The 26,388-nt window shown below is 49.2% G+C and overlaps 1 protein-coding gene across 1 annotated transcript; it reads left to right on the top strand.

Annotated features, from left to right (window-relative positions):
- The first annotated feature begins 2 nt into the window (after positions 1–2).
- Positions 3–25,174, top strand: FKBP1A (FKBP prolyl isomerase 1A). The gene is given in 5 exon segments (NM_001038000.2): positions 3–192; positions 276–323; positions 18,479–18,591; positions 22,763–22,927; positions 24,088–25,174. Coding segments are annotated over 4 exon segments (327 nt in total). The 5' UTR covers positions 3–155; the 3' UTR covers positions 22,892–22,927; positions 24,088–25,174.
- The last annotated feature ends 1,214 nt before the right edge of the window (positions 25,175–26,388 follow it).

A 26,388-nucleotide genomic window follows, 5' to 3' on the forward strand; every position in this document is an offset into this window, starting at 1 on the left:
GCACGCAGGGCGGGGCGTGCGGGGGCGCGCGCGTGCGCAGGCGTCGCGCGGAGGGACTAGGCAGAGCCGCGGAATCGCCGCCAGGTCGGTTTTCTCTCCACGCTGCCCGTCGCGCCGCCAGCCCGCCCGCCGCCGCCGCCGCCGCCGCAGCAGCCATGGGAGTGCAGGTGGAGACCATCTCCCCCGGAGACGGTGAGTAGGCACGCCCAGCGGCCCTGGGGTGCCCTCGCCGCCGCGCGCATCCGCTCACCGCGCCCGTCTGTCTGTCTCCTTAGGGCGCACCTTCCCGAAGCGCGGCCAGACCTGCGTGGTGCACTACACGGGTGAGTCCACGGGCCCGCGGGGCGGGATGGGGGGCGGCCCGTGGGCGGCCGGCGCGGCCTTGGGGCAAAGGCCCGGGGCGTGGCGGCGGCGGGCCCGCGTGGCCAGAGGCTGAGGCCTGGGCGGCGGCATCGCCCCCGAGGGGGCAGCCTTGGGCCTGCGGAACCCTGGACGGTCTCAGCCGGCGCGTGCGAACGCTGACCGCGAGCCGGACGTGATCCTGCCTTTGGAAAGCAGTTCTGTGCCTCAGGTGCTGCGGTTCTGCCCACAGTACAGATGGGGAAATTGAGGTTTGGGGAGTCGAAGTCGCCTGTCCAAGGTCACACGCTTGGGACTGGACAGAGCTCTGGCCAAGGACCATCAGAGAGGATTTATATCATTTCTGTGTCCCAGTTGACACCCTATTCCCGCTTCCGCCCCACCCTTCGCTGGAGATAAGAAGGGCGAGGTAATTCCCGGTCCGTGGGAATTCAGCCTCTTAGCCGGGGAACTCGCGCTGCGCTGCGGGTAGGGAAACGTCCACTTTCTAAGTCTTTGCTCTGGCGCATCCTGGCCTTGGGGTATCTGGATCTGCCCGGTCTTTTTCCTCCTCTTACTTTTGAGTCACTTAACAAATCCAAGCCTCAGTGGCAGTGATGGCCTAGGCTGACAGAACATGTAATTTAGCCCCCGCAGCCCTTCCAAGAGTAGGGGCTTATCCCTACACTAAAGATAAGGCAACCGGGGCCCAGTTAGGGTAACTAACAGTACTGTAAGCCAAAAGAAATATTAGACCCTCAGCCAGAATTCTAACATGATGGTCATATGCCTTGAGACCGTCTTTTACTCCATGCCCTTACAAGGTCCTCCCTGCGTTGTGTTGGTGGGGGGCGGGGGTGGGGGGAGGCTGAGCAGGCGCAGACTTCTCGGCTAAGGGGGGGTGGTGCTGGTGATTGGTGTAGCCATAGTGTTAATATGAACAACTTTCCCTCCCCTTCCTCTCCCTTCCCACCCTTTCCTCTCTTCCTCCTCCTCCTTCCTCCGTTTCTTCTTCTTCCCTCCCTTTTCCTCCTCCTCCTGGGTAGTAGGCAGTTCTGATCCTGCTGCTTAGGGATAAGCTGTGCCCTTCTCTCCCAGATCAGGAGGGGAGCCCCCTGCCGACTTTCTTTTGGAAGGAGAAAAAAAAAAAAAAGGCAGCTAACCTTCCCCCCTCTGATACCCTTTAGTCTCTGGCTTTTTATTCCACTGGCCCTTCTCCCTAGGTAGAAAAAGGGGCAGGGGGTGGAGGGAGTTAGGGACTGGAACTTTTCAAAAGGGTACCAAAGGGGGACGTATTGAAACCTGTCTTTGTAGGGAAGTGTCTCATGCCTGCAAAGGAAACTGGGAAAAGTGGGTTTGATGTTTTAAACAGCTGTCTTTGTAGACCACGGTCAGCACCTGAGCCTAGGAGGGCTCGTGGAGGAAAACTTGTCAGTGTGGTTGTTTTTGATCTGTGAGATGAGAAGAGTAACCATGGCCTTTTACAGTGCTGGGTGAGTGGGCAGTTCTTTCAGCTCCCACGGCCAACTGGGGCAGAGACTGGGACTCGGAGAGGTGGCTTCTGTCCCTTTCTCTCCTCAGTGGGTGAGTCGCCGCATCAGGATAAGTGGCTACACCTGTCCCACTCCCAAGCCCATGCCCCTTGTCCGTGGCTCACTCATCTTTGGTGCTGATGGCAGGACTGGGCACCAGCATGTAGGTAGCACCACATTTCACCGTGCCTCTTGGTGAGATGTCCCCACACAGCATGCCTGGAGCCTTTCCCTAAGAAAACAGATGGTCGTGGGACCCAGAACACCATCAGGGCTCCCAGTGCCTCTGCTCCAAGTCTGTGTTTTCCTCGAGGGTGGCACCCACCCACGCGTTCCCAGAACAGCAGCAGGACCCTGGCATGCATTAGGACAAAAGCGTTCTTTTTTATTTCATTTTCGATAAGCGCTACAAAGAGGCCCTGGTGAGAAGCCAGCTCTGCCTCATGCTCACAGAATAGGCTGTTCTGGGGCAGGCGGCTTTGTTTCTGCGGGTCTTTGCCACCATCCTCCCAGGAAGAACCTGTTTGAGACCTGTGGGGGCGTGAGAAGAATGGGAAGGCGCTTTGAGATTTCATCTGTAGCAGTAAAGGCTTTTAAGGCACTGGGAACAGAATCCATCTCGAGGGAGCATGGTGGGGAGTATCATAAAAATCTAAGGGTCCTCAAAGGTAGGGGACCCCCTGGACCTCGAGAAGGGAGAACAACTTCTCCTGGTGCCCCTAGTTTTCATCTCTGCTTTTCTGTACCTGGCTGCCTCAGTAGTCTCCTGTGACGGCCTTCGTTTTTCTTCTTCTCCCAAGTGGTGGGTGGCGGAAGTCCCTGCATGCCCACCCAGCCTCCTCCCTTGCCCCTGGCCAGTTTCTCTGTCACTTGTGTAGCTCCCTCAGAGTGCCTGGCTGTGTGGCTCCCGTGGTTACAGCTCCTAGGAGGGAGAATCTGATTGACCCAGGTTCGGGTTGGGTGAACAGTCTAGATCCAGTCGGCTCTGGCCAGGTGTCTGCTACTGCTGATTTGGGGCCAGATTGAGAGAAACAGCAGTGGAAGAAAGAAGGTAAAACCCCCTCTCAGCCAGCAGAGTTAGGCATGGCACAGACTCACTCCGACTACATGGATGTTTTAAATGCTGCTGGTGGCTGCCACTTGTAGCCTGGATGCTATTCTCCAGGCTCCTTCTGGTGCCTTCTGTGGCCTCTAGCAGAGCACAGTGTGAACACAGCCTCAAAAAAAGGCCTGTGCCATTGGCACAACATTGGAAGTCAACTATACTTTTAAAAAAGTTTTAAAAAAGAAAAAAAAGTCATGTGCCGCCCGTTTGTAGTGCCAGAAGGGAAAATGGAAACTTTGCTGTCACCAGCCAAGCACCTCCTAGTAGCATGACAGGCAGGCGTTGAGGTAGGAGGCGGAGGTGGAAAGGTAACCTGCCAAATCCGTGCCTTGAGGATCAGGTGGCTTCTCATGGCTCCCCCTGCCTCCAGGAGCTTCGTCATCTTTGCGGTTGAGCTTGTCTTGATACACAGCTAGGCTTACGTCCCTTTTACTCACATCAGCAGGCCACGTGCCTGCTATTGTCAAAGCAACCTCAAGTGGATTGAGGAATTCTTTTTTTATAGTTGACATCCTGTCCTTGGGACTGGGTTTAAGTTGTCTGCAGCCTGGCTTCTGACTGAGGAAGAAACTGAGGATCCCTCGGTGTATCTCCTCAGGAGGTCCACTTGGAGGGACACTGCAGCTCCCAGGGCGGGAGTGGTCACTTTTCTGCAGTTGTGGTGGTCCGTCTCATCCACCCCCCGCCCCACACACGCATGCCCTGCACACACACGCACACACACACACACAGCTTTCCTTTAGCTTCTGTCATCCCTCTCCTCTCTGCTTTATTCCACCCACTCCCTGCTGGCTGTTTCTTGGCTGATGATCTGGTGTCTGGAGGCTCACCCCCAGCAGAGACTGCTCAGATGGCTTCCCCCGATGTGCGCTGTCTTCAGGCAGACAGGCTGTGACTGTTTGGGCAGGGCCCTGCCAGGACCCTTGTCCCTCTTATAGCAGGTACTTATTGAGCAACAGCAACCAGCAGGCACTAGGGACGTGGCCCATGAATGAAACAAAGACCTGATCTAGTGGGGACAAGACTAACAGCTGCTCAGGTGGTGAGCAGCTCTGTGGAGAGAGATTAAAGCAGAGTGAGGTCCTGGGAAGGGGGCTTGATGTTTTTAGTGAGGGTGGTTGGAAAAGACCTTTGACAAAATGACGTTTTATTTGCCCAAAGGAAGATGGGGAGTGAACGGCGTGGCTGCCTAGGGGAAGGGTACTCCAGGCAGAGGGAGGAGCTGGCTCAGGGACCCTGAGCCTAGAGCCCGCTTGGTGTGTTAGAGGGACAGTGAGGAGACCAGAAGGCTGAAGAGGATTGCGTGAGGGAGAGGTTGGGAAGAGATGAGGTGATGGTGTGGCCTTTTAGGTTATGAAAACATCGGCTTTGTCTCTGAGTGAGATGGGAGCCCTTAGAGGGTCATGAGCCAACTTGGATGTTAACAGGACCCCTCCCTTCTGGCTCCTGTGAGGACATTGGACCGTTGGTGGCAAGTGCAGAAGCAGGGCCCTGCTTGTATCCCAGGCGTAGAGTATGCCAAGGGTAGGTAGGCGGAGGTGGTACCTGGTGGACAGTGATCCCCAAAGAGTATGTAGATCCTTTGCTGGGTTCAGATAATAGTCTGGGCAGACTGATCCACTTTTCTCAGCTTCCAGGTGCCATCTGTAAATGGGGGTGATAATGCCTGCTGTGAGGAGTTGCTGGCCATGAGCACCTTCTGGCGGGGGGTGGGGGGGGGCAGCAGCAACGGAGATTGCGCATACTGTCATTAAAGGTCCCTGCGTCCTAGGCACTGCGAGATGTATTGTCCTTGGCCCAAACCTATAAGCACTGCCTACAGAATATATTGGCTAAGGAAGCTGCAGCTGTTCTTTTTCATTAGTGTTTGCCATTGTTTCTTGGTGGGTATGAGAGGAGCAGGGTTGGTTGGGCTCCACCGGCTCAGCTATGAGAGCAAGTTAAGGTGTCAGTCCTTTTTCCCCTCAAGTTTCCTTAACATAATTGGATTTTAACATTTTGAAAATAGACCTTGCCATGCAAACATTATTTTCTTTCCTCTGGGATTGTGATTACCAAAATACAGAATCACACGGATGCCACCATGAGAGCAGAAGAAGGCTCGTTTGTCTAAAATGAACCAAAGACCTCATAGCATTCTTGCGTCTATGTGCAACTCTTGTTCGTGAAGGTATCAGACATAGAGAAAAACAAAGTAGAATAATACATACCCATGCGTCCACTACCTAGATTCCGCAGTGGCTGATGTTTTGTCATATTTGCCATTCCTTTCTCCTTAAAGTTGTAAGTGTAGATGGGTGTCATCTATGTGGGGTCTTTTGCTGAGCCTCGTACATTGCAGACATGATGAAATTTCACCTCTGAGTACTCGCACAGATGCTGTAAGAGTGAGAATATTCTCCCTATCCTACTGCTGGTCACATCCGAGGACTTTTTTTTTTTTTTGGTCTTTTTGCCATTTTTTGGGCCGCTCTCGCGGCACATGGAGTTTCCCAGGCTAGGGGTCGAATCAGAGCTATAGCCACCGGACTACGCCAGAGCCACAGCAACGGGGGATCTGAGCCGTGTCTGCAACCTACACCACAGCTCACGGCAACACCGTATCCTTAACCCACTGAGCAAGGGCAGGGATCGAAGCCGTGACTTCATGGTTCCTAGTCGGATTTGTTAACCACTGCACCATGACAGGAACTCCACGAGGACATTTTACATGATTCAGTAGTATCTAAAGCCAGATTCATACTGAAACTACCCCAGTTGTCTTCAAAGTGTTTTTTTAAATAGCTTTAAAACAAAAAACCCAGAATTCAGTTGAGGTTTAGTGGGATATTACGTCTTCAGTATCGATGTAGAGGAATCTTCACAGCTCACTGCCTTCCTGGAGAGTAGCTCATTATCACACAGTACACCCCGCATCTGTCTCATTGTTTTCTTCTTCTGTTGTTGTCTGACCCCTTCCACCACCTTGATTTCCTGTAAAGCAGATGTTGAAATGTCTAAGTAGCTTGCGGTTAAAACATCTTAGTGTGACGATTTCTTCAGTGACGCCCAGTACTTCACATTGGGCGTGCCTTGGGGAACATCAGCATGGGTCCTGCTAAATTTGATCTTTTTGTAAAGGCGCATTTTACCCTTGGCAGTTAGTGGGCGATCTGTGAGGCGCTTGGACATCCTGCACGCCCTGCTCCTTGTCAGCCTTTCACCTCCTGGTTCTTACCCCAAGTGATGGTTCTTACCTGAAGAAACTATTTCATTGGCATTTACAAAGGGATCATTTAAACATTTTTTTCATATTTCTACAGTTACTAACCACTGTTCTATAGTTACCCAGGGTAAAGCTTAATTCTTTCGTTTTAATTACCAATTCTGCTTTTCTTTTAGAGCTGTACCCGAAGCATACGGAGATTCCCAGGCTAGGGGTCGAATCGGAGCTACAGCTACCAGCCTACACCACAGCCACAGCAATGCCAGATCCAAACCACGTCTGCGACCTACACTGCAGCGCACAGCAACGCCGCATCCTTAACCCACTAAGCAAGGCCAGGGATCAAACCCGCAACCTCATGGTTCCTAGTCGGATCGGTTGCTGCTGCACCATGAAGGGAACTCCTTAATTACCAATTTTTTTAAATCAGTAATTGGTTCTGTTGTCAGCCCCAGTGGTGACAAGTGACTTTTTCCTCCTCTATTAATTTGGTTTTTTTTGTGTACTAGGAACTAATACATCTTACTTGGAGCCTTAAGATATTGATATTCATTATTCCTTTTGATACTCATTTTGTCCCAAATTTGGGCAGTAGGAGCCCCTTCAGGCTGGCTCAGTACCTTTTTGACATGCTCCCACTATGTTTAATCATTTCCTTGGTTTCACTGCTCTGATTCTGGCATCAGTCATCTCTCCAAAGAGTTCTGGTTCCTTACAGTGGGGTCTCATAGACTTTTTTCCATTAACAGCTTTGTTGGATGTAGTTTATACCATAAAAGTTTTAACTTGAACATTTTTGGTGGTTAAAAACCAATTTTTGTGAAGGAAGTACTGATTGAGTTCATTGTATACGTAAACTGAAGGTCATTTGTCTGCCTTGGAATCTCCTCTGAAAATAGTGTTGTCACCTGCTATCTCCATGGAAAAGGCCAGGGGCGTCTTGGGTAACTTAGGCATGCATCGTCCAGTTCTCTCTGTGGTGCTTATGGCAGGATTGTGTTTATTCTTTTCTTTTTCTTTTTTTTTTTTTTTTTTTTTTTTTTTTTTGTCTTTTTGCCATTTCTTGGGCCGCTCCTGTGGCATATGGAGGTTCCCAGGCTAGGCGTCGAATCGGAGCTGTAGCCACCAGCCTACGCCAGAGCCACAGCAATGCAGGATCCGAGCTGTGTCTGCAACCTACACCACAGCTCACAGCAACGCTGGATCCTTAACCCACTGAGCAAGGCCAGGGATCGAACCTCATGGTTCGTAGTCGGATTAGTTAACCACTGAGCCATGACGGGAACTCCCTGTGTTTATTCTTATATCTGTTTTTCCTCTCCTGTTTTTTTTTTTTTTAACCTAATGAGGAACTCAATTTAGTCCTTAACATTTGTTCCCTCAGACCCCTTTAACTTTGGCCAGATAAATTGTAGCCACACAAAAAGGAGGAGGAAGGGGAGCGAAAAGGGGAAATAATCAGCTTCTGGACGCTGCTGTCTCTGCTCTCGTTGCCTTTACTTTTCCCCTCCCAGGAGCTCAAGCCACCCTGGGCTGTATTCAGTTCCTCAGACACACCAGGCTTCCCCCCAGGAAGGTCTCTGCCCCAGTGCTCAGCTGCCCGCTCCCCACCACACGGCAGGCACCCCGTCAGTGGGTCTCCCCTGACCCTTGGCTAACATGCTGTGTCACACACGCACACCTCTGTCTCCAGCAAGGTGCCTGTCCTCTTCCTTCGTCACCTTCCTCGCCGTCAGGCTGTGCGCACTTACATCTGCTCTTTCCCCAGGAGACTGCAGGCGGCCAGGCCATGCAGGCGGTCTTCCCCTGGGTCTCCACGTCAGTGCCTGGCTTCAAGTAGGTACTCATTGACTCTTTCACATCATCAGTTAGGACGTGGCATTAGCCTCTGGCTGGAGTGTGGAAAGCCCACACTCCTATTTGCATTGGTGGTATACTTCCATTGCCCTTAGGGTAGAATGAGAAAGAGAACCCTTGCAGTGTTTTGGACTCAGCCCAATCCCTGTGGATTAATAAAACTGTGGGGAGTTCCCGTCGGGGCGCAGTGGTTAACGAATCCGACTAGGAACCATGAGGTTGTGGGTTTGGTCCGGGCCCTTGCTTAGTGGGTTAACGATCCGGCGTTGCCGTGAGCTGTGGTGTAGGTTGCAGACGCGGCTCGGATCCCGCGTTGCTGTGGCTCTGGCGTAGTCTGGTGGCTACAGCTCCGATTCAACCCCTAGCCTGGGAACCTCCATATGCCGCGGGAGCGGCCCAAGAAATAGCAACAACAACAACAACAACAAAAGACAAAAAAAAAAAAAAACTGTGACCACTCCTTCCTCTCTCACCTACACACACAGGTCAGCGCCCCACAGCTTTCCCTGTCATTCAACAAGTGTGTTGGGAGCCAGGGCGGGGGAGCCTGGCCTTGCCCTGGCGTTGCCTACCTTGTGGGGAGCGCCTTCCATTACCAGGGAAGTGCCTTGAGCAGCCCACACCTGGGACCAGGCATGCCACACAGTCTTGGACGTGTATGGCTCAGTCAAGGACTTGCCAGTGTGTGCAGTGGCCTGGAGCGTGGGAATGGTGCCTTTGATTTTTCTACAAGTACTTTATTTTCTGCAAGTACCATTTATTACGTGCAAGGCATTGTCCTGGGTACCGAGAATATAGGAGCAAAGAGTCCCTGCCCTTGTAGGTCTTGTAGCGGGAATGACAGATGACAAGTAGGATTAATAAGCAAACGCATTAGATACTAGCCAGTAAGTGCTAAGGAGGGAACAGGAGAAGGTTGAAATTTTCGATGGAACCGTGAAGGCCTCAAGTGAAAGAGAGCTGAAAGGGGTGAGGGAATAATCTGAGGGAACAATCCATGTGACTGGGTGAGAGCATTTTAGGCAGGGAACAGCAAGGACAAAGACCCTGGGGCTGGAGTATCCTGAGTGTGTGTGTACAGAACATAAAACTGTGTTCTCTGCGTGGAAACATTTGAGAGGAGGCAGAGATAAGCCAGGTGGTGCAGTGCGGTGGCGGCTCTGACAGCCTTGTAGGCCATTTTAAGGACCTCGGCTTCTACTCTGAAATGAGGAACTATGGGAGAGTTTTGAACAGAAGAGTAATTTTACAAGAAGATCCCTCTGGGTGCCATGTCAAGTTTAACTGTAGCAGGGCAGAAACAGGGAGACGAGGAGGGGTTCCTATCATAAGCTGGAGCCAACCTCCAGAATTCACGCCTTTAACCATTCTCCCCTGCAGCTTTCTGCTTCTGTGTTTTCTGGAAAACAGAAAAAAGAAAAGAAAGCTAAAGATCATGCATGTTTCTATCATTTCCAGGTCGCCTCTGTTGAGTAGTGTGTTTCCTTCCGTGCGTCTCCTCCCCAGCCCCACGAGACGTAGCGTGGCAGTCCTCTTATACTGCAGTGAAGTAGGGAGTGGCAGGCCGTGTGTTCTGGTTTGCATCCTGCAAGCCTGCTTGTTCTTCCCATCGTGGTGAGCCTGCCTGAAAATAGACTTTTGATCATAGAATCTAAAGGAATTTAACCAAAGGTCAGAAGCGTTTTCAGGTAACAGACGGAAAATATTCCTGCACTTTGTGTGTTGGGGAGGCAGAAGCTGGTTCTCTCTTTGGGTCAGCACTTGACTCTTATCATAGCATGTGCACGGGACTCTCAGAACTGCAGTTCAGGAAGGTTGTCCTGAGTTCAACCACAGAGCCCGAGAAATGGAACAAAGACATAAGCTTTGAATTAATGCCTCAGTATGTAGAATTTCTTTCACCCATCGTGATTGGGACAAGTAGATAGTTGATATGTTAATCATACAAGTGGCATGGTTTCTCTAAACACTTTGTTTAAATCCAAACAAATCATTTAGTAAAGGTCTTTCTTTTAGGATGGTTCTTCTAGCGGAGTTTTGCAAGGTTCTTGCAAAAACTAAAGTTGGCTTCTTTTATTTATTTTTTGGTTTTTTTAAGGCCGCACCCACGGCATATGGAGGTTCCCAGGCTAGGGTCTAATCAGAGCTATGGCTGCTGATCTCCACCACAGCCACAGGAACGTGGGATCCAAGCCATGTCTGCAACCTTCACCACAGCTCACAGCGATGCCGGATCCTTAGTCCACTGATCGAGGCCAGGGATTGAACCCGCATCCTCATGGATACTAGTCGGGTTTGTTAACCGCTGGGCAACAACGGGAACTCCCAAAGTTGGCTTCTTTTAAAGTAGAGCAGAGACTGTTGTGAGGTCACCTAAGTGCCACACCTTTCTACGTTTTTAAGGCTGCTTTTTCCAAACAAACCTTAGTCTCATCCCCACACAGTTATTCACTAGCAATATTTTTTAGTGAGTCAAAAAGTCAGCTAGGACCACTCTTTTTCTATTCATTTATTTACATTACCATTTCATTGTATTTTCTATATTCAGTAAATATAATTCACAGAAAAGGATTTGGGAATAAACATAGCTCACTGACCCCTAGAAAGCATAAAACTCACATGGGCAAGGAGGAGTGAGGATGAGCTAGAGACAGGACATGAAGGCGCTTCCACAGCCTGGGGCTGTGCAGGCTGTGGTTTCAGTGAGTTTCTGGCATGGCAGTGAGGCATTAAGTAAAAGCTAGTTGACAGAGCTTCTGTATATAGTAAGGAGGCAGGACAGCTTAGCCTAGGTCAGTATGCCCATTTGTACCCAGGTCAGTACAAGATTCATCGGCTACTGAAAACCACATTGTGAGCCATGAGGCTTAACCACAAGTGGTGAAGCTCTAGCCCTCCAGGTGCTTTCTTGAGTCATCATCCCTTACCTAGTTGATGGTATTTGGGGCAAGGGGCTCCATGTCTGTTGGATTATAAGTGAACTAGTAACCCAGGGGTGCTCCTGAATCTCCACATGCTGGCCCTGGGTCTTAACCACTGCTTCTGTGACAGGGACGCAGTCCAAGGGTCCTTTGCACAGCAGCTGCTGGCCAAGTCTGCCTCTGCCGGTTCCTTTGGAGTGGGAGAGCCTTCCGTAAAGGCAGCAACAGCTTTCTGAGCAGGAGAGAGAGGCCGTCGGGGAGATGAGATGGAGACTTTTCTCCATGCTCGTGCTCTCTCTTTAAGCCCTTCTGCTCCCTCTCCAGGGATTTGAGTCCGGTTCTTCCCAGCAGTTGCTCCCATTTTAACTCTGTGAACAGCTCTGTGCCAAGTTTGGGAGGAGACCCAGGCAAAGGTAACACCGATGGCATTGGAACCTGAGGCTGCTTTAACAGTCCCTCAGGCTGCCATAGCTTTCACTCCTTTTGTGGTTTGTGCTTTTCACTGGGGTCCCCCACATTTTCACATGTTCCCACTGATTAGTAATTTAAAAGTGCCAAAGTGAAAACTGCCATTCTGGGATTACCCCTCAGGTCCTTCCATATAGGGGAGGGGTCCAGATACGGAAGCCTGGAGTTTGTCCTACTAGTCTTCAAACGTCGTGCAAGTGGAGGAAATCCAGAAGTGCTCGTGAGGCCCCTGTTGAGAGGGCCCAGGGTTTGAGCTGAGTGCCACAGGGACATAATCTGAGTCCGGTCTGTGACCTCAAGCTGTCTAGTTCAGAGACAAGAACTAATTCTTGAAATCAAAAAATACATAGCTATCCTAGGCAATTTCTGGGTCATGAGGTATAGTTTTGTGTGTAATCAGAAATGAAATCGGTTAGATCTGCAAATAGAAGGTCATGCTGGTGATCCAGGTTTTTGCTAAGAGTGGCCTTTGGAGCTCAGAGAATGCCAGCTGTTCTGTCTGAACTGTAACCTCAGTTGCCTTCTCTCGGCAGAGTGTACTTTCTCTAGGAAATTACGCTGCTAACTTGGCAGGTAGTTTCACTGTTCAAGGGCTCCAGGTCTTGGCACAGAGCTGTTCACAGAGTTAAAATGGGAGCAACTGCTGAGACTTGACTTGCTGCCTGCTTTACCTGCTCCTTCGCAGAGGAAGCACCTGCCACATGCTGCCAGGTTGGGTGTAGGAGGTGGACATACGTAGGATTTTAGTAAATCTCACTATTCCCCTTCTCCCCATTTTTTTTTTTTAAATAACAGTTTTATAAAGGCATAATTGACATCCAGTAAACTGCTTTTTTGGTGCGGGGGAGCTGCAACCACAGCATGTAGAGATTCCTGGGCCAGGGATTGAACCCGAGCCACAGCACTGACAACGCCAAATTCCTAACTGCTAGGCTGCCAGGGAACTCCCATATACTGTTCATATTTAATGTGTACAATCTCATAAGTTTTAAAATGTTTCTTTGTTATTCTTTGAAACCTCCCCCTTCCCATCCCAAACAACTACTGATATGCTTTTTCTGTCTGCATAGGTTAGTTTGTATTTTCTAAGGTTTTATATAAATGGAATCATATAGCATGTACTGTTTTGTCTGGTTTCTTTGACTCAGTATAATTATTTTGAGATTATGTTGTTCCTTATATCAGTGGTTGATACTTTTGTGTGTGTGTGTGTGTGTGTGTGTCTTTTTTTTTTGTAGGGCCGCACCCGTGGCATATGAAGGTTCCCAGCCTAGGGGTGGAATTGGAGCTGTAGCTGCCCATCTGCGCCACAGCCACAACCACAGCAACACGGGATCCAAGCCACATCTGCAACCTACACCACAGCTCACTGCAACCCACTGAGCTAGACCAGGGATCGAACCTGCGTCCTCATGGATGCTAGTCAGATTCATTTCCGCTGAGCCACAGCAGGAACTCCAGTACGTTTTTCTTGCTGAATAATTGTATGGATATATTCGTTTTTCACCAATTGGCAGATGTTTGAGTTGTTCCAGTTATTGGCTATTACAAGTCTGCTCCGAACATTTGTGTGTGTAAGTTTTTTGGTATAGCCATAAGCTTCATTTCTCTTGGATAAATATCCAGGAGTAGAGTGGCTGGGTCAAATGGGAGGTGTATGCTTAACTTAAACTGCCAAGCTATTTTCCAGTGTGGTTTTTCTGTTATATATTCCTACCAGCAATATGTGCAAATTCCAGTTCCTCCACATCCTCGCCAGAATGTGATATGAGCAATCTTCTCATTTGTACTTATTCTGATCAGTGATAATAATCCTGGTGGTTTTAATGTGCACTTTTGTACTGATGATAATATTGAACATCTTTTCATGTGCTCACTTGCCATCTTTTATCTTTTTCAATGGAGTATCTGTTCACATCTCCTGCCTCCCCCCCCCCCCCGCCCCCGCACCTTTTTTCATGGCCACACCTACAGCATGTGGAAGTTCCCAGGCCAGGGATTGATCCCAAGCCACAGCAGCAACCTGGGCAATGACAACAGTGGATCCTTAGCCCACTCTTCCAAGAGGGAACTCCTCTTCTGCTCTTTTTTAATTGAGTTGTTTGTTTTCTTTTTGAGTTTTGAGAGCTCTTTATATATTCTGGACCTAAGTCCTTTATGAGATGCATGCTTTATAGAGATTTTCTTCCAGTCTGTGGCTTGACTTTTCATTCTCTTAAAAGTATCTTCTAGGAAGTTCCCATCATGGCTCAGCTGTTAACGAATCCGACTAGGAACCATGAGGTTGCAGGTTCGATCCCTGGCCTCACGCAGTAGGTCAAGGATATGGCGTTGCCATGAGCTGTGGTGTAGGTCGCAGATGTGGTTCAGATCCTGCGTTGCTGTGGCTGTGGTGTAGGCTGGCAGCTATAGGTCCATTAGACCCCTAGCCTGGGAACCTCCATATGCTGCAGGAGCGGCCCAAGAAATGGCAAAAAGACAAAAAATAAATAAATAAATAAATAAATCTTTGCCTAACCCACAGTCACAAAGATTATTTCCTTATATTTTCATCCAGAAGTTTTATAGGTTTAGTGCTCATTTAGAGTTGATTTTTTAGTTGATTTTGATTGTGGTATGGAGTATAGATCCAAGTTTTTACTTTTTTGCCTGTGGATATACAGTTATTCCAGCCCAGTGTATGTTTTATCTCAGGCATCGGAGTTTTGGTCTCTGACAGTTTGGCATGAATCTTACTGTCCTCTGCTAATTCTGACATCGCTGATAGGTCTGGGTTGGTTTCAGTTAACTGACTGGTCACATTGTGGGTTACTTGGAAACAGTTTGATCCTTTTGGGTCTTTTATGATTTGTTACCTGGCTTTGGGGCTAATTATTCCTCACTGCTGAGGTGAGGTCTTCCTGGGTGTCCTACCCACTACCTCACGAACCGTGACTTTCTCCAGTCTGGCTGGTGGGGGACAGACACTGATCCTAGCCCTGGGTAAGCTGTGAGCACTGCTGGGTCTAAACCTTTTGGATGATTCTTTTCCGGGCGGTGAGTGGTTTTCTCAGAGACATGCATTGACTGGTACTGTGCTGAATACTCAAGGGGAACCCTCTGTAAATCTCTAGGGATCTCCCTCTAGAGCTCTCTCCTCCCTGGTACATGTCCTGTGGATTTGGGCTCCATCCCACTTTCCTTTTCCTGTGAGCTCTTAAGGGTGTAAGCCGGGGCTGTCATAGAGCTTGCCTTGTTTAGGTTCCCATCTTTCAGGGATCACTGTTGTGCATTGTAAGGTCCAGAGTCCTAATTGTTTTAACTCTTGTCTGGGTATTTCCTTCCCTTCCCCTTCCCTTTCCTTCCCTCTTCTCTCTCTTTCTCTTTTGGGTTGTTTGGGGTCTTTTTGTTTTTATTTTTGGTTGTTTCGATAGACGAGTAAACCTGATCCCTTTTCTTCCCGCTTGGCCAAAACTACATGTGTTGCTGTCACAGCTTCTCTTGTATTCTACATTCAACACTGACAGTCCTAATTCCCTCTCCAGAAAACATCGTATGCACATCCATTCCTGCTTCTTAACGGACATGGCTTCCTCTCTTGCATCACTGCAAATTATAGCCAGATATATAGTGGCCTCTTGGGGAAGCCCTTTTTCTAGCACCTCCTAGCTTCTTTAGCCTGTGCCAGTTGGGTGACATCCTGCTCCGATCTTAGGATATCATTTACCCTTTGGACTCAGATTATGGGACATCCCCTCCTCACATGTAAGGAAGCCGACCGTTACCAGCACCAGCGCCTCATCCCTCCCTGGGAAGATTTCTCCTCCAAGGAAGTAGGTGAGATTGGCAGATGGCGACTGGGCTCTGAAGTTCTGGAGTGAGGCTCGTGTCCTCTTCCCAGGGACAGGGGCTCATCTGAAATAGGGTAGGAGAATAAAGATCCTTGGCCGAGCTCCTGCTTAAAGCCCTTTTACTTAGCCCTTCTTTTTTTCAGCTTTTACGGTTTCTTTTTGCTCCTCGGTGACCCAGAAAAGCTTAAAGGGGACATCCTCCCAGACCCACAGTTTCTGTGCTTAAGAGCGTCCACTTCTCCTGACTGGCTTGCAGCAGGGAGAGGCTGAGTCTCAGCTTGTGCTCCCAGCCCAGTGCCAGTCAGACAGTCGAAACATCTCCCCTTCAGGCAAAGCAGGATGGATGCACGTAACATCTAGAAGTTGCTTGGCAGTGATTTGATCAGGAATAAAAGGAAAGTGTAGGGAGTCTGTCTCTGTACTCAGTGATTTTTACTGCAGTCCAAATACCATTTTGCTCTGGTTGGGAGCATGTTCAAATTTGGTAGGAAATAGTGTAATTCCTTTGGAGGTATACTGTGTTTTTTAAACCGAGTTGCAGCTCATTAGTGTGTCATAAAATAAATCTAGGGGATCACAATCAACAATCTTTTAAGAAATGGGAAGTGCATCCCACATATTAACTGTTATATGTAAATTTTGTTTGATTTATAGACATTTATGTGGGTACTGGGTCCTGACACTGGTCTGTCATCATAGTCAGTGATAGCTCTTACTGATGTGAGTTGTTGAGTTCCATTTCTTTGTTACTTCTCTCTTGGCAGCACTACAGTGTTTTACTAAGTGAATGTCAAGAGATTTACCTCATTCCAGTTAGATTACTTTCAGCTGCAGGTAACCAAAAACATGACTTAAGGCAAAGCAGACTTTTAATCACCTCAGAATGCAAGTCTTAAAGGAGGTGGTTTGGAACTGGTTCAGAGCAATGGGGTTCTTGGCTGACATCATGGTTACAAGATGGCTGCCATGGCTCCAGACATCACATCCCCACATGACAGCATTCAACAGGAAGGGAGGGCAGAAGCTTTTTCTGGGCGTGCTTCTTTTTTACCAGTGAGGCAGGTCTTTTCTGCAAGTCTCAAGTAGACTTCATGGTTGATCCAGGTGCGTAGACGAGCCTGTCCGTCTACCCCCCACCATCTCCGGCATAGGAGAAGGTCTTGGATGGATGCCACGTCATCGTCTGGGCTAGGCTGTTCCTGCTCCCGGAAAGTCGATGTTCAGTTAGAGCGGAGGATAGGGGTGCTGGGTCTGAACTTTCCAAGGGTCTGGAATGTGCCATAGCCGGGGTTTCAGGTGCTCCCCTGGGCATGTTTTCTCTGTGGGTTTTGTCCAGCAGCCTTTGCAGAGAGGACTCAGAGGACAGGGACCACCCTTCCATCCTTGGCTCTTTCCCATGGGCCTTCCTCACCTAGTAACTTGTCCATTGTGGCTTCTCAGGATGCCCCGAGGTTCTATCGGGGTCTCCTCTAAAGAGCGCAGACCAGGAAGAGGCCACTTCTGGTCTTTAGTCTCTATTTTAGCTCGTGGTCCCCAATGCGCTAAATCAAGCCTTTTGCTAGAGCCAGACCCCACTACCCACTGGCTCTGAGCCTTAGCGTCGATTTCCTTATTTCTATGACAGGCACTCTGGTGGATGGATGGAAAGGCTCCTGCCCAACCAGGGAAAGGATTCTGAGATTCCTGGCTGTTCAGTGCCTGCGCTCACCCTTAGTGCCGAGTTCACCTGGGGTGGGGTCAGTGTATGGCTTAAAGGAACGTCTATGGGGAGTATTGTGGAAAATGGAGACTTTGTCTTCACCCAGTTTCTCATTTACAGGAAACTGTACAAGTCCTGCCATTTGTCATTTCTTTGATCAGATAATGATTGTGTTCTGGTAAAGAAAGGAGCTACATGTACAGCCCAGCGTGTTAGTACTGGGGCGCTAGTTCCTGACACTCCGTCCTGTCTCCCTCTCAGTCCTCAGCTCCAGGCTTCAGGCAGTGTCAGCGCCCACTCTGTCCCAGGATCCCAGGACATCTGTCTCCCCTCCCACTCTGTTGGGACAACAGTTCCTGTCCCCCTCCCTGCTCCCTGTTTCCTATTTTGTTTAAATAAAGTCTGGTGGCTGTGGTACAGCTCTCAGTTGATCTCTGCTTCCCCATCCCATCTCCCAGTGTCAACCATTGTTTTTAGGTTGGGATTTCCCTCCACCTCTAGAAACATACAAACACAAGATAATTCCGTGTTTTGCTGAGTCTTATGAGTGATACTTAGAACCATGGTGTGGGCCTACCCTCACCTCCAGTGGAATCAGCTTTGTGTTCGTTATTTGTTGACTACCAGCTGGCCCCTTCCAGTCCGGGGTCCCAGTATGAGAGTTTTCAGGACCTTGGTGACAGCTGTCACAATTGGCTGGCGGTGGCTTCCAGAGAAACAACGTGCTGCTCTTTTTTGAGCAAGGAGTTGCAGTGTCTGTCTTTTATCATGACACTCACCCTCTGGCAGCTCCGTCTCTAGAATTCCCCCTCTTGGTGGCAGGCGCCGTTTGGGGTTATCTGGCTTCTGGGAACCACATAGAATGAACATGGTTTTTGGATTTATAGCCTAGCTTTACTGCTTCAGCAAGTTACTTCACTTCTCTCTGCCTCAGTTACTCCTGTGGGACGGAGGCAGTGCTGTGGGGAGGATTGAAGATGGCTGTGTGGGAAGTGCGCACAGTTCTGCCAAAGTGGTTAGCAGTTCACTGGTGCGAGGTTTTCAGTGTCTTGTCCAGTGCTGCTTCTCCAGTTTGCCAACACCAGTTAAGTTCTGACACTGCCCCCTTTTCTGTACATGATGACGGGTGAATTGAGAGAGGCGTGTGGCTTCTTGGACATGCAGTGGCTTTGAGCTGCTGTGTGTGCCCGAAGGGCCACGGTTACTCTGAGTCTGGGAGGAAAGCCCCAGGGAGCCGGAGGTCATGCCGGGAGCGCGCGCCCTCGCACCCTCTCCACACCAGGGTGGCTCTCCTGCCTCTGCTGTCAGCCGACTGCGTGGAGTCGGAGCAGAGCGTTCACAGGCCTGGCATAGAGGGGCTGTCCCAGCTCCTCTGAGGCCTGCCGAGGACACGGGAAGTCTCCTAGGACACCCTGCCAGGCCCTCCGGTGCTTGCCTCTGGGATGGGCACTCTGCTGCTGGCTCGGACTGGCCTCGTGTCATTCCTCCTCATTGCTCATGTTACACCTGCCCTTTTCCGCAGGGATGCTTGAAGATGGAAAGAAATTCGACTCCTCCCGGGACAGAAACAAGCCCTTTAAGTTTGTGCTAGGCAAGCAGGAGGTGATCCGAGGCTGGGAAGAAGGGGTCGCCCAGGTATGCTCTCCTCGCCTTTGTTTTGTTTCCTAGTGTCTACTTGAAATTTTTAAAAATTATGGTTCTGGGTAGAACATTCATAGGGTACAAAAGATGGACAAGTAAAAATTTCACTCCCAGCCCCCTCACCCAAATAACTCCTTTTATTCATGTTTCTTGTAGAACTTCTTTCTCCTTTTTTTCTCCTAGACAGACAGAACACACACATTGTTCTGTCCTTGGCTCTTTCACTTGATCCATCTCTAATACTTTATATATCAGGACATGAAGGAGGCGGAATCTGTCCTCCTCATAGTGCTTCATAGTGTAGGTGGATCTCACAGTATTGCAGGTTCAGTTCCAGACCATCATAATAAAGTGAATCTTGTGGCGAAACAAGTCACAAGAATTTCTTGGTTTGCCAGTATATATCAAAGTTATGTTTACACTGTACTGTAGTCTAAGTGCATAATAGCACTGCGTCTAAAAAAACAGGGCCAGTTTATTCTTGAATAATAAGGGGGTAGAGGCACCATCCTCTCCCCATCTCACCCCCACACCCCCAAACAGTTGGAAATCCATGAATAACTTTATAGTTGGCCCTCATCCAAGGATTCTCCTGGAACCGCTGATCAGGTAGCACTTTAGTACTGAAAAAAATTCGTAAGTGTACCCATGCAGTTGAAACCCATATTGTTCAAGGGCCAACTATACATACCTTAATTAAAAAATACTTTATTAGGAGTTCCCATTGTGGCCCAGTGGGTTAAGAACCTGACTAGTATCCATGAGAATGCAGGTTCTATCCCTGGCCTTGCTTAGTGGGTTAAGGATCCTTCCTACGTTGCCACAGGCTGCAGCGTATGTTGCAGGTGCAGCTCGGATCTGGCATGGCTGTGGTGTAGGCCGGCAGCTGCAGCTTCAGTTTGACTCCTAGCCTGGGAACTTCCATATGCTGCAGGTACAGCCCTCAAAAGGAAGAAAAAAAAAAAGAAACTTAATGACAAAAAATTCTAGCCATCATCTGAGCCTTCAAGGGGTTGTAATCTTTTTGTAGTAGTAAAATCTATGATCACATATCACTATTCAAATGTAGTAATGAAAAGTTTGAAATATTGCAATAATTAACCAAAATATGACACAGAGACATGAAATGAGCAAATGCTTTGGAAAAATGGAACCAGTAGACTTGACTTGACACAAAGTTACTTTGTTTGAAAAAAAAAAAAAATGTCTGTGAGGCACAGTAAAATGAGGTATGCCCGTATTTCCTTAGGTGGGTGTACTGTGATTTTTTTGACCAGTACTCTGTGGATGGCCATTTGGGTCATTTCCAGTACTTCAGTATTGTAAACAGTGCTGCAGTGAGGGCTCTTGAATGGACTTTATTTTATTTTTACATTGTTGCAAGTGTTCCAACTGTTGCCATAGGCAAATCCTCAGAGATGGAGTGGGTGGTTTTCATTGGCTGTGTCCACTGAATTTGGACAGGTGGTCAGGTTGCCATCCATAGGGGTTACACACTGTGACTTGCCACCAGAGGGCTGTTCCTCACAGCTCTTCCAGCAGGGTATGTTAGTAAACTTTTGGCTTCGGGACAGTCATAGTGAGTCAAAATGTCATCTCGGTGTGGTTTTGTTTATTCATTCTTTTTCAGTGCCCTCGCAGCATATGGAAGTTCCCAAGTTCCCAGGCCAGGGAGTACATCTGAGCTGGAGCTGCGACCTCTGCCGCAGCCGCACTGGGTCAGGGCTGGGGATTGAAATGGTGCCTCACAGAGACGAGCTGGATCGTCTCCACAGAGACTGCGCCACAGCGGGAACTCCCTTGGTGTGGTTTTAATTGGCGTTTGTCTTATTATTGACTGTAATGATAAGTCAGACCACTTCTGAGAGGTCATGCTCACGGAGAAAGTCATTTTGTTTGCTTTGAGTCTTTCTTCACCTCTCCCCTCCCCGTTTGTGTAAACAGCTTTTGTTCTGCCAACTCTGCAGATTCCCAGTAGACAGTAGGGGACCCGGGGTTGCCAAATTTCAGTTGGATTTTATCCTTCCACCAAGCCCAGGAATTTTTTTCTTGGCACTCACCAGGTAGAGGGGTGTTTATGGCGGCCTGAGCCCCCGGGGGCCTTCATAATTGAGTGCTGCTGCCATGATGGGTAATTAGTCTGTTTCCTCTCACCAGAGAGAATTGGAGACTTAACCAATGTGGAGAGAAAGATTTCTGTCTTCCTTTCTCTTTTCCAGAGTACACGTTGCTTTACTTCCTCTATAAAAGAGCAGTGATTTATCTCCACATAAACTGCTTGCAGAAACTAAGCCATCCCACCCCTGAGTGTCTAGGTGTCTGTTCCTACACAGCTGAGGATTGGCTGTACAAAAAGGAGAGGCTCTCTGGGGCTTACTCCCTTTGGAAACCCCTCCACCTCTACCTTTCTGTCCCATCCTGTCCCCCCCACCCCACGTCTGGCAGGCTCTTGGGTCTGTAGCCCATCCCCCATATCCCCTGCCAGCCATTGTCCACGCCACAACTCATCTTCCGTGGCTCTTCCAGCAGTGGAACAGTAATTATGTTATGTGTCCAAGAACCAGAGCTGCCACCGAGATAGTGTTAGCCTGTTTCACACCCAGGCTTGGTGACGCATGATGGGTGTTGGGGAGATGCCCAGTCACCCCTACGCCCAGTGTCCTTTGGGTCCGTCAGAGCACTGTCACTTGTGAGAAGTCTGGGTGGTCTGAGAGCTACAGGGAGCATCTTTTAAATCCTTCACAGAGGAGTTCCCATTGTGGCTTATTGGTAACGAACCCGACCAGTGTCCATGAGGGTGGCGGTTCTATCCCTGGCCTCACTCAGTGGGTTAAGGATCCAGCATTGCCGTGAGCTGTGATGTAGGAACAGACACGGCTCAGATCTGGTGTGGCTGTGGTGTAGGCCAGCAGCTGCAGCCACGGCTGTAGCCCTAAAAGACATCTTTTAAAAATCTTTCATAGACTATTTCTGTAACAAATGAGTTGATGGCGGGGTGGGGAGAAGGGTTGTCTTGTATCCCATTTCCCGTTATTGTTGTTCTGGTTTTCTGTCTTTACAAGTCTGCGGTCCTGCCGCATGCACTCTTTCGGCAGCTAGTTTTTTTCATCTAACGATGTATCTTGGACATCTTTCTGTGTTGGTATAGTTAAGACCACTCTGTTCTTTCCGAATATTCCCTGCATTCTCTCTGGTGGCTTAACCCATGGGGCCTATGTACCTATGAAACCACACCCCTTGCAGTGAGCATTTGGGTTGCTAGGAGATTCTGGAAGTGGAATTGCTGGGTAAAAGTATATGATTATTTTGAAGTATATTAAGCCAGTATCCTTATAACTGTCCTTACTAGCTTGGTCCAGTGTGTCCCAGTTTCTGCAGGGAGCTGTAGGAGGTAAGCCAGCAGCTTTCTCTTCAGTCACCATCTCTTGGGCTGGGTCAGAGCCAGGAAGGCAACATGGAGACTTAAAAGCCATAGGTAGAGGGTGGACATAGAGCAGAGAACCTGCTCACTGTTCTGTTCTCCCCATAGAAAAATACTTGTGTTACTTGTGTCCTTCCAAAGGTGTTTTCTGTTTAGGCAGGTAGGTACAAATATATAAATACGTCCCTCTTGTTCACACAAATGGTAGCATACTGTACATGCTACTTTGTACACCAGAAAATAATACTTCTCTTTTAGTTTTTCTGTATTTCTGAGTATGAGTATAAATATAGAAAGAACAGAAAAGTAGACTAGACTTCCCCCAAATATTACTTTCTTTGGTGTTTTCTTTTAAAGCAAAGTTTTGATCAAAATACTCCTTTTTCAAGAGTGTGCATGCCTCAAGTGACAGGCCACTGAAGGACTAGGTGGTGACACTTGTAGAGTGTTGGCTGCTCAGTCAGGTCAGGGAGACCTGGGCAGAGAAATTGAGGGCCTGACCGTTCTGTTCTGGGAGTTGAGAGGGATTTTATTTTAATCTGCTGTTGGGCCTTTGGAGCAGATGCAGGGCTCGTCCAGGCTGACTGCCTGCTTCCACGTCCTGCACTGTGGGTGCTCGGTGCCCAGGCAGCCACGCAATCACTGGAATGTCCCAGTCACACCAGCCTAGGCAGGGGACACCTTCTGAAGGAGACAGTTGAGGAGTGCCTCCAGCTCATTCATCCTTCCTTGCTCTTTTCACAGATGAGTGTGGGTCAGAGAGCCAAGCTGACTATCTCCCCAGACTATGCCTACGGTGCCACTGGGCACCCAGGCATCATCCCACCGAATGCCACTCTCGTCTTTGACGTGGAGCTTCTAAAACTGGAATGACAGGAATGGCCTCCTCCCTGCGCTCCCCATTCTTGGGTAAGGAACTTAATGCCAAGGGACCTTCCTTTACCTGTCTTTGCTCCTGCTCAGTCAGGCCCAGCATGTGATGGGCGTCAGAGAGAACCGAGAATGCCCTGTCATTCCACCTCCGCCAGCTGGCCTCAGAGTTTTGTTTTCAGTGTATACCTTGGAAAGGGATGGCCTGTGCTCTCGAAAGAGTATGTGTACCGGAGGGAGCTGGCTTTCTGGAAATATGGAAGGACAGGGGGAAGAGGGCTGAAGGGCTGTGAGTCACCCTGGCCTAGGCCTCCCCCACATGCTGCCAGAGAACTGCTGAGAGCTGCTTGCAGGGATCTTAAAGGAAAGCCCAGGGACGGAGCCAGCAAGTTACAGGTTCAGTGAGTGACCGGAGACTGCAGCCTCAGTCTGCTGGACGTGGGGGAACCAGCTGAGGGCTGTGCACGTTGGAGTCCCTGGGGAGCGTTTAAGGTTCTCTTCCTGCCCAGACCAGTTAACAGGAATCACTGGGAGTGAGGTCCAAGCCTTCAGATTCTTTAAAGCCCCCCAGTGATTTCTGTATGCAGCCGGCTTGGAGCCCCATTGATAACAGGACACTGTACTGTTAGCTGCCCTGGTGGGCTGTGCCCATCCCGCTGTCCTCAGCAACAGAAATGTAACCTTAGGTTTCAAAAAACACAATGGGAGTTCCCGTTGTGGCTCAGTGGGTTAAGAGTCTGACTAGTATCCATGAGGTGTCAGGTTCGATCCCTGGCCTTGCTCAGTGAATTAAGGATCCAGTGTTGCCGGGAGCTGTGGTGTAGGTCGCAGATATGGCTCAGATCCAGCGTTGCTGTGGCTGTGCCTATGATGTAGGCTGGCAGCTGCAGTTCTGATTGAATCTCTAGCCTGGAAACTTCCATATGGCACAGGTGCGGCCATAAAAAAGCAAAAAAGTAAATAAATAAATGAAAATTTAAAAAAAGCAACGAAGGTAAGCGGGAAAGAGGTTGCTCACCTGGGGATCCAGCCTGAGTCCAGCTGGCCCTCCTCAGCTGGAGCAGAGGGGGCGACGTCCAAGGTGAACCTTCACGGCTATTGGGGAAGGGACTTGGTGTGGCAGCAGCCTTGTGGCTGTCCCCACTGCACACAAAAAGCCCTGAGTTGCTGGAACTCACCCATTTTTTTTCCCCCAACAGATGTGCCATGGAGGGATCTGGTGCCTCCAGACGCGCACGAGTGCGCACCGGGCTTTTGCTGGCGTCGTACTCGGCTCTGTGTAAACATCTTCCCTGACCGAGTGTGTTCTGTCACTGGCTTTGCTCTTCCCCTTTCTCCTCGTATGTGTGTCGACCTGAACTATATGCCGTAAACCTCAAGTTACTCATTTTAGTTTGTTTTGTTTTGGGGTGAAGATTGAGTTTCCGTCTTTTGAATCTAGAGTTCCAGTTAAGTATTAGTCAAGTATTAACAGCACAAGCAATGGGTTAACTTTAGACTAGGAATTGGGGGTGGGGGGGCAAGAAGTTTTATTTTATTTTATTTTTTTTGGATGAAATTTTTATCTATTATATATTAAACATTCTTGCTGCTGCGCTGCAAAGCCATAGCAGATTTGAGGCGCTTTCGAGGGCCGAATTATTCTCCAAGTTGAGAGATGTCCTCGGGTTGAATTAAAAGCCCTCCCCAAAACGAAAGTGGGAAGAGGGAGAGCCTTTGCCTCCACTGCCCCACCCCCACCCTCCCCGCACACCCGCTGCCTTTTGAAAGCAGATCGTTTTCACTGAGCTGTTGGACACTACAGGTGTCTGTCCTGGGGCCAGCAGGGACCTCTGAAGCCTTCCTCGCGGCCTGGCCTTTTTTTCTTTTTCCTTTTTTTTTTTAATCCTGTGGTTTTTCTAATGGATATTCAGGACTTTTATAATCTCATAGCTATCCAAGCTCCACTTCCTAAATTTTAAGAACTTTAATCGAACGTTTAAATTGAAGGTGCTGTTTGTAGACACTTAACACCCATGAAAGCCCAGCCATCATGACAAATCCTTGAGTGTTGTCTTAAGAAAATGATGCTGGTCATCACAGCTTCAGCATCTCCTGTTTTTTGATGCTCAGCTCCCCCTGCTGACCTCAGAGTTTTCCTGGCTTCTCCTTCCCCCTCTCACCCCTTTGCTGTCCCGTGTAGTGACTTGGTGAGAGAAATTGCTGCCTACTCCCCCACCCCCTGCACTACATATGAGTTTCAAGTTTTATTATTGCAATAAAAGTGCTTTATGCTGGCTTTTCTCAGCTCATTGTGATGGTGGTTACTTTCAGGTGCCTCACCTTGACCTTTGGTGCAAGGGGGTGGGGTTGGGGTGTGATCATGGGGGTGTCATTTTGGAGGTTGTGTCTTGGCAAAAGAACTTGGAGTTCCCGTCGTGGCGCAGTGGTTAATGAATCTGACTAAGAACCATGAGGTTGCGGGTTTGATCCCTGGCCTTGCTCAGTGGGTTAACGATCCAGCGTGGCCACGTGGCCGTGAGCTGTGGTGTAGGTTGCAGACGCGGCTCGGATCCCGCGTTGCTGTGGCTCTGGTGTAGGCCGGTGGCTACAGCTCTGATTCGACCCCTAGCCTGGGAACCTCCATATGCTGCGGGAGCGGCCCAAGAAATGGCAAAAAGATGAAAAAAAAAAAAGAACTGCAGCAGGAACCTCCTTCCCCCACTGGCCTCTTGGGAGATGGAGTTGCGGGGCAGTAGATTTGCATCTTGGCCATGGAGGGAACCAGTGGGAGGTCGGGCTGGGGTCATCAGGAGCCACCCTTTGCCTGTATCAGATGTGTGTTAAATGTGTGTTCTGGGTAGAGCTCTATGCTGGGTTCTCTGCGCTTGCCAAGAAGTGAGATGCGAACAACCCAAGAAAGGAGCCACAATCCAGTTAGAGATGTGCTAACTGATCAAATGTTACAAAGGGAAGATTTGGTTTTTTGTTTTGTTTTGTTTTTTGCTTTTTAGGGCTGCACCTGTGGCATATGGAGGTTCCCAGGCTAGGGGTCGAATTGGAACCGCAGCTGCTGGCCTGCTCCACAGCCACAGCAACACCAGATCTGAGCCACGTTCTGCAACCTACACCACAGCTCATGGCAACGGCAGATCTTTAACCCACTGAGTGAGGCCAGTGGGTTAAAACCTGCTTCTTCGTGGATACTAGTTGAGTTCATTGCCGCTGAGCCATGACGGGAATTTCAAAGATATGGGTTTTAAACTGGTGTTCCTTGGTGACACTTGGTGTGGAGGTTTTTAGCTGTGTGGACGGTCTGGATGGTTGCAGCAGCTTCCCTGGCCCTACCTTGTATGTGCTAGTAATATTCACCCTTCAAAAAGAGTGGTGTCCCACAACCTTCTAGATGGCCTCTGAAATTTCCCTGGTGCAGAGACTTTGACTTTTTTTGGCCACGCCTGCAGCATTTGGAAGTTCCTGGGCCAGGAATCAAACCTTCGCCACAGCTATAACCAGAGCCA

The sequence above is a fragment of the Sus scrofa genome, chromosome 17 (assembly GCF_054392235.1).
Source record: "Sus scrofa isolate SSC_HxYL_T2T_F1_AM1 chromosome 17, Sscrofa_HxYL_maternal_Yorkshire_Landrace_v2.0, whole genome shotgun sequence".
NCBI lineage: Eukaryota > Metazoa > Chordata > Mammalia > Artiodactyla > Suidae > Sus > Sus scrofa.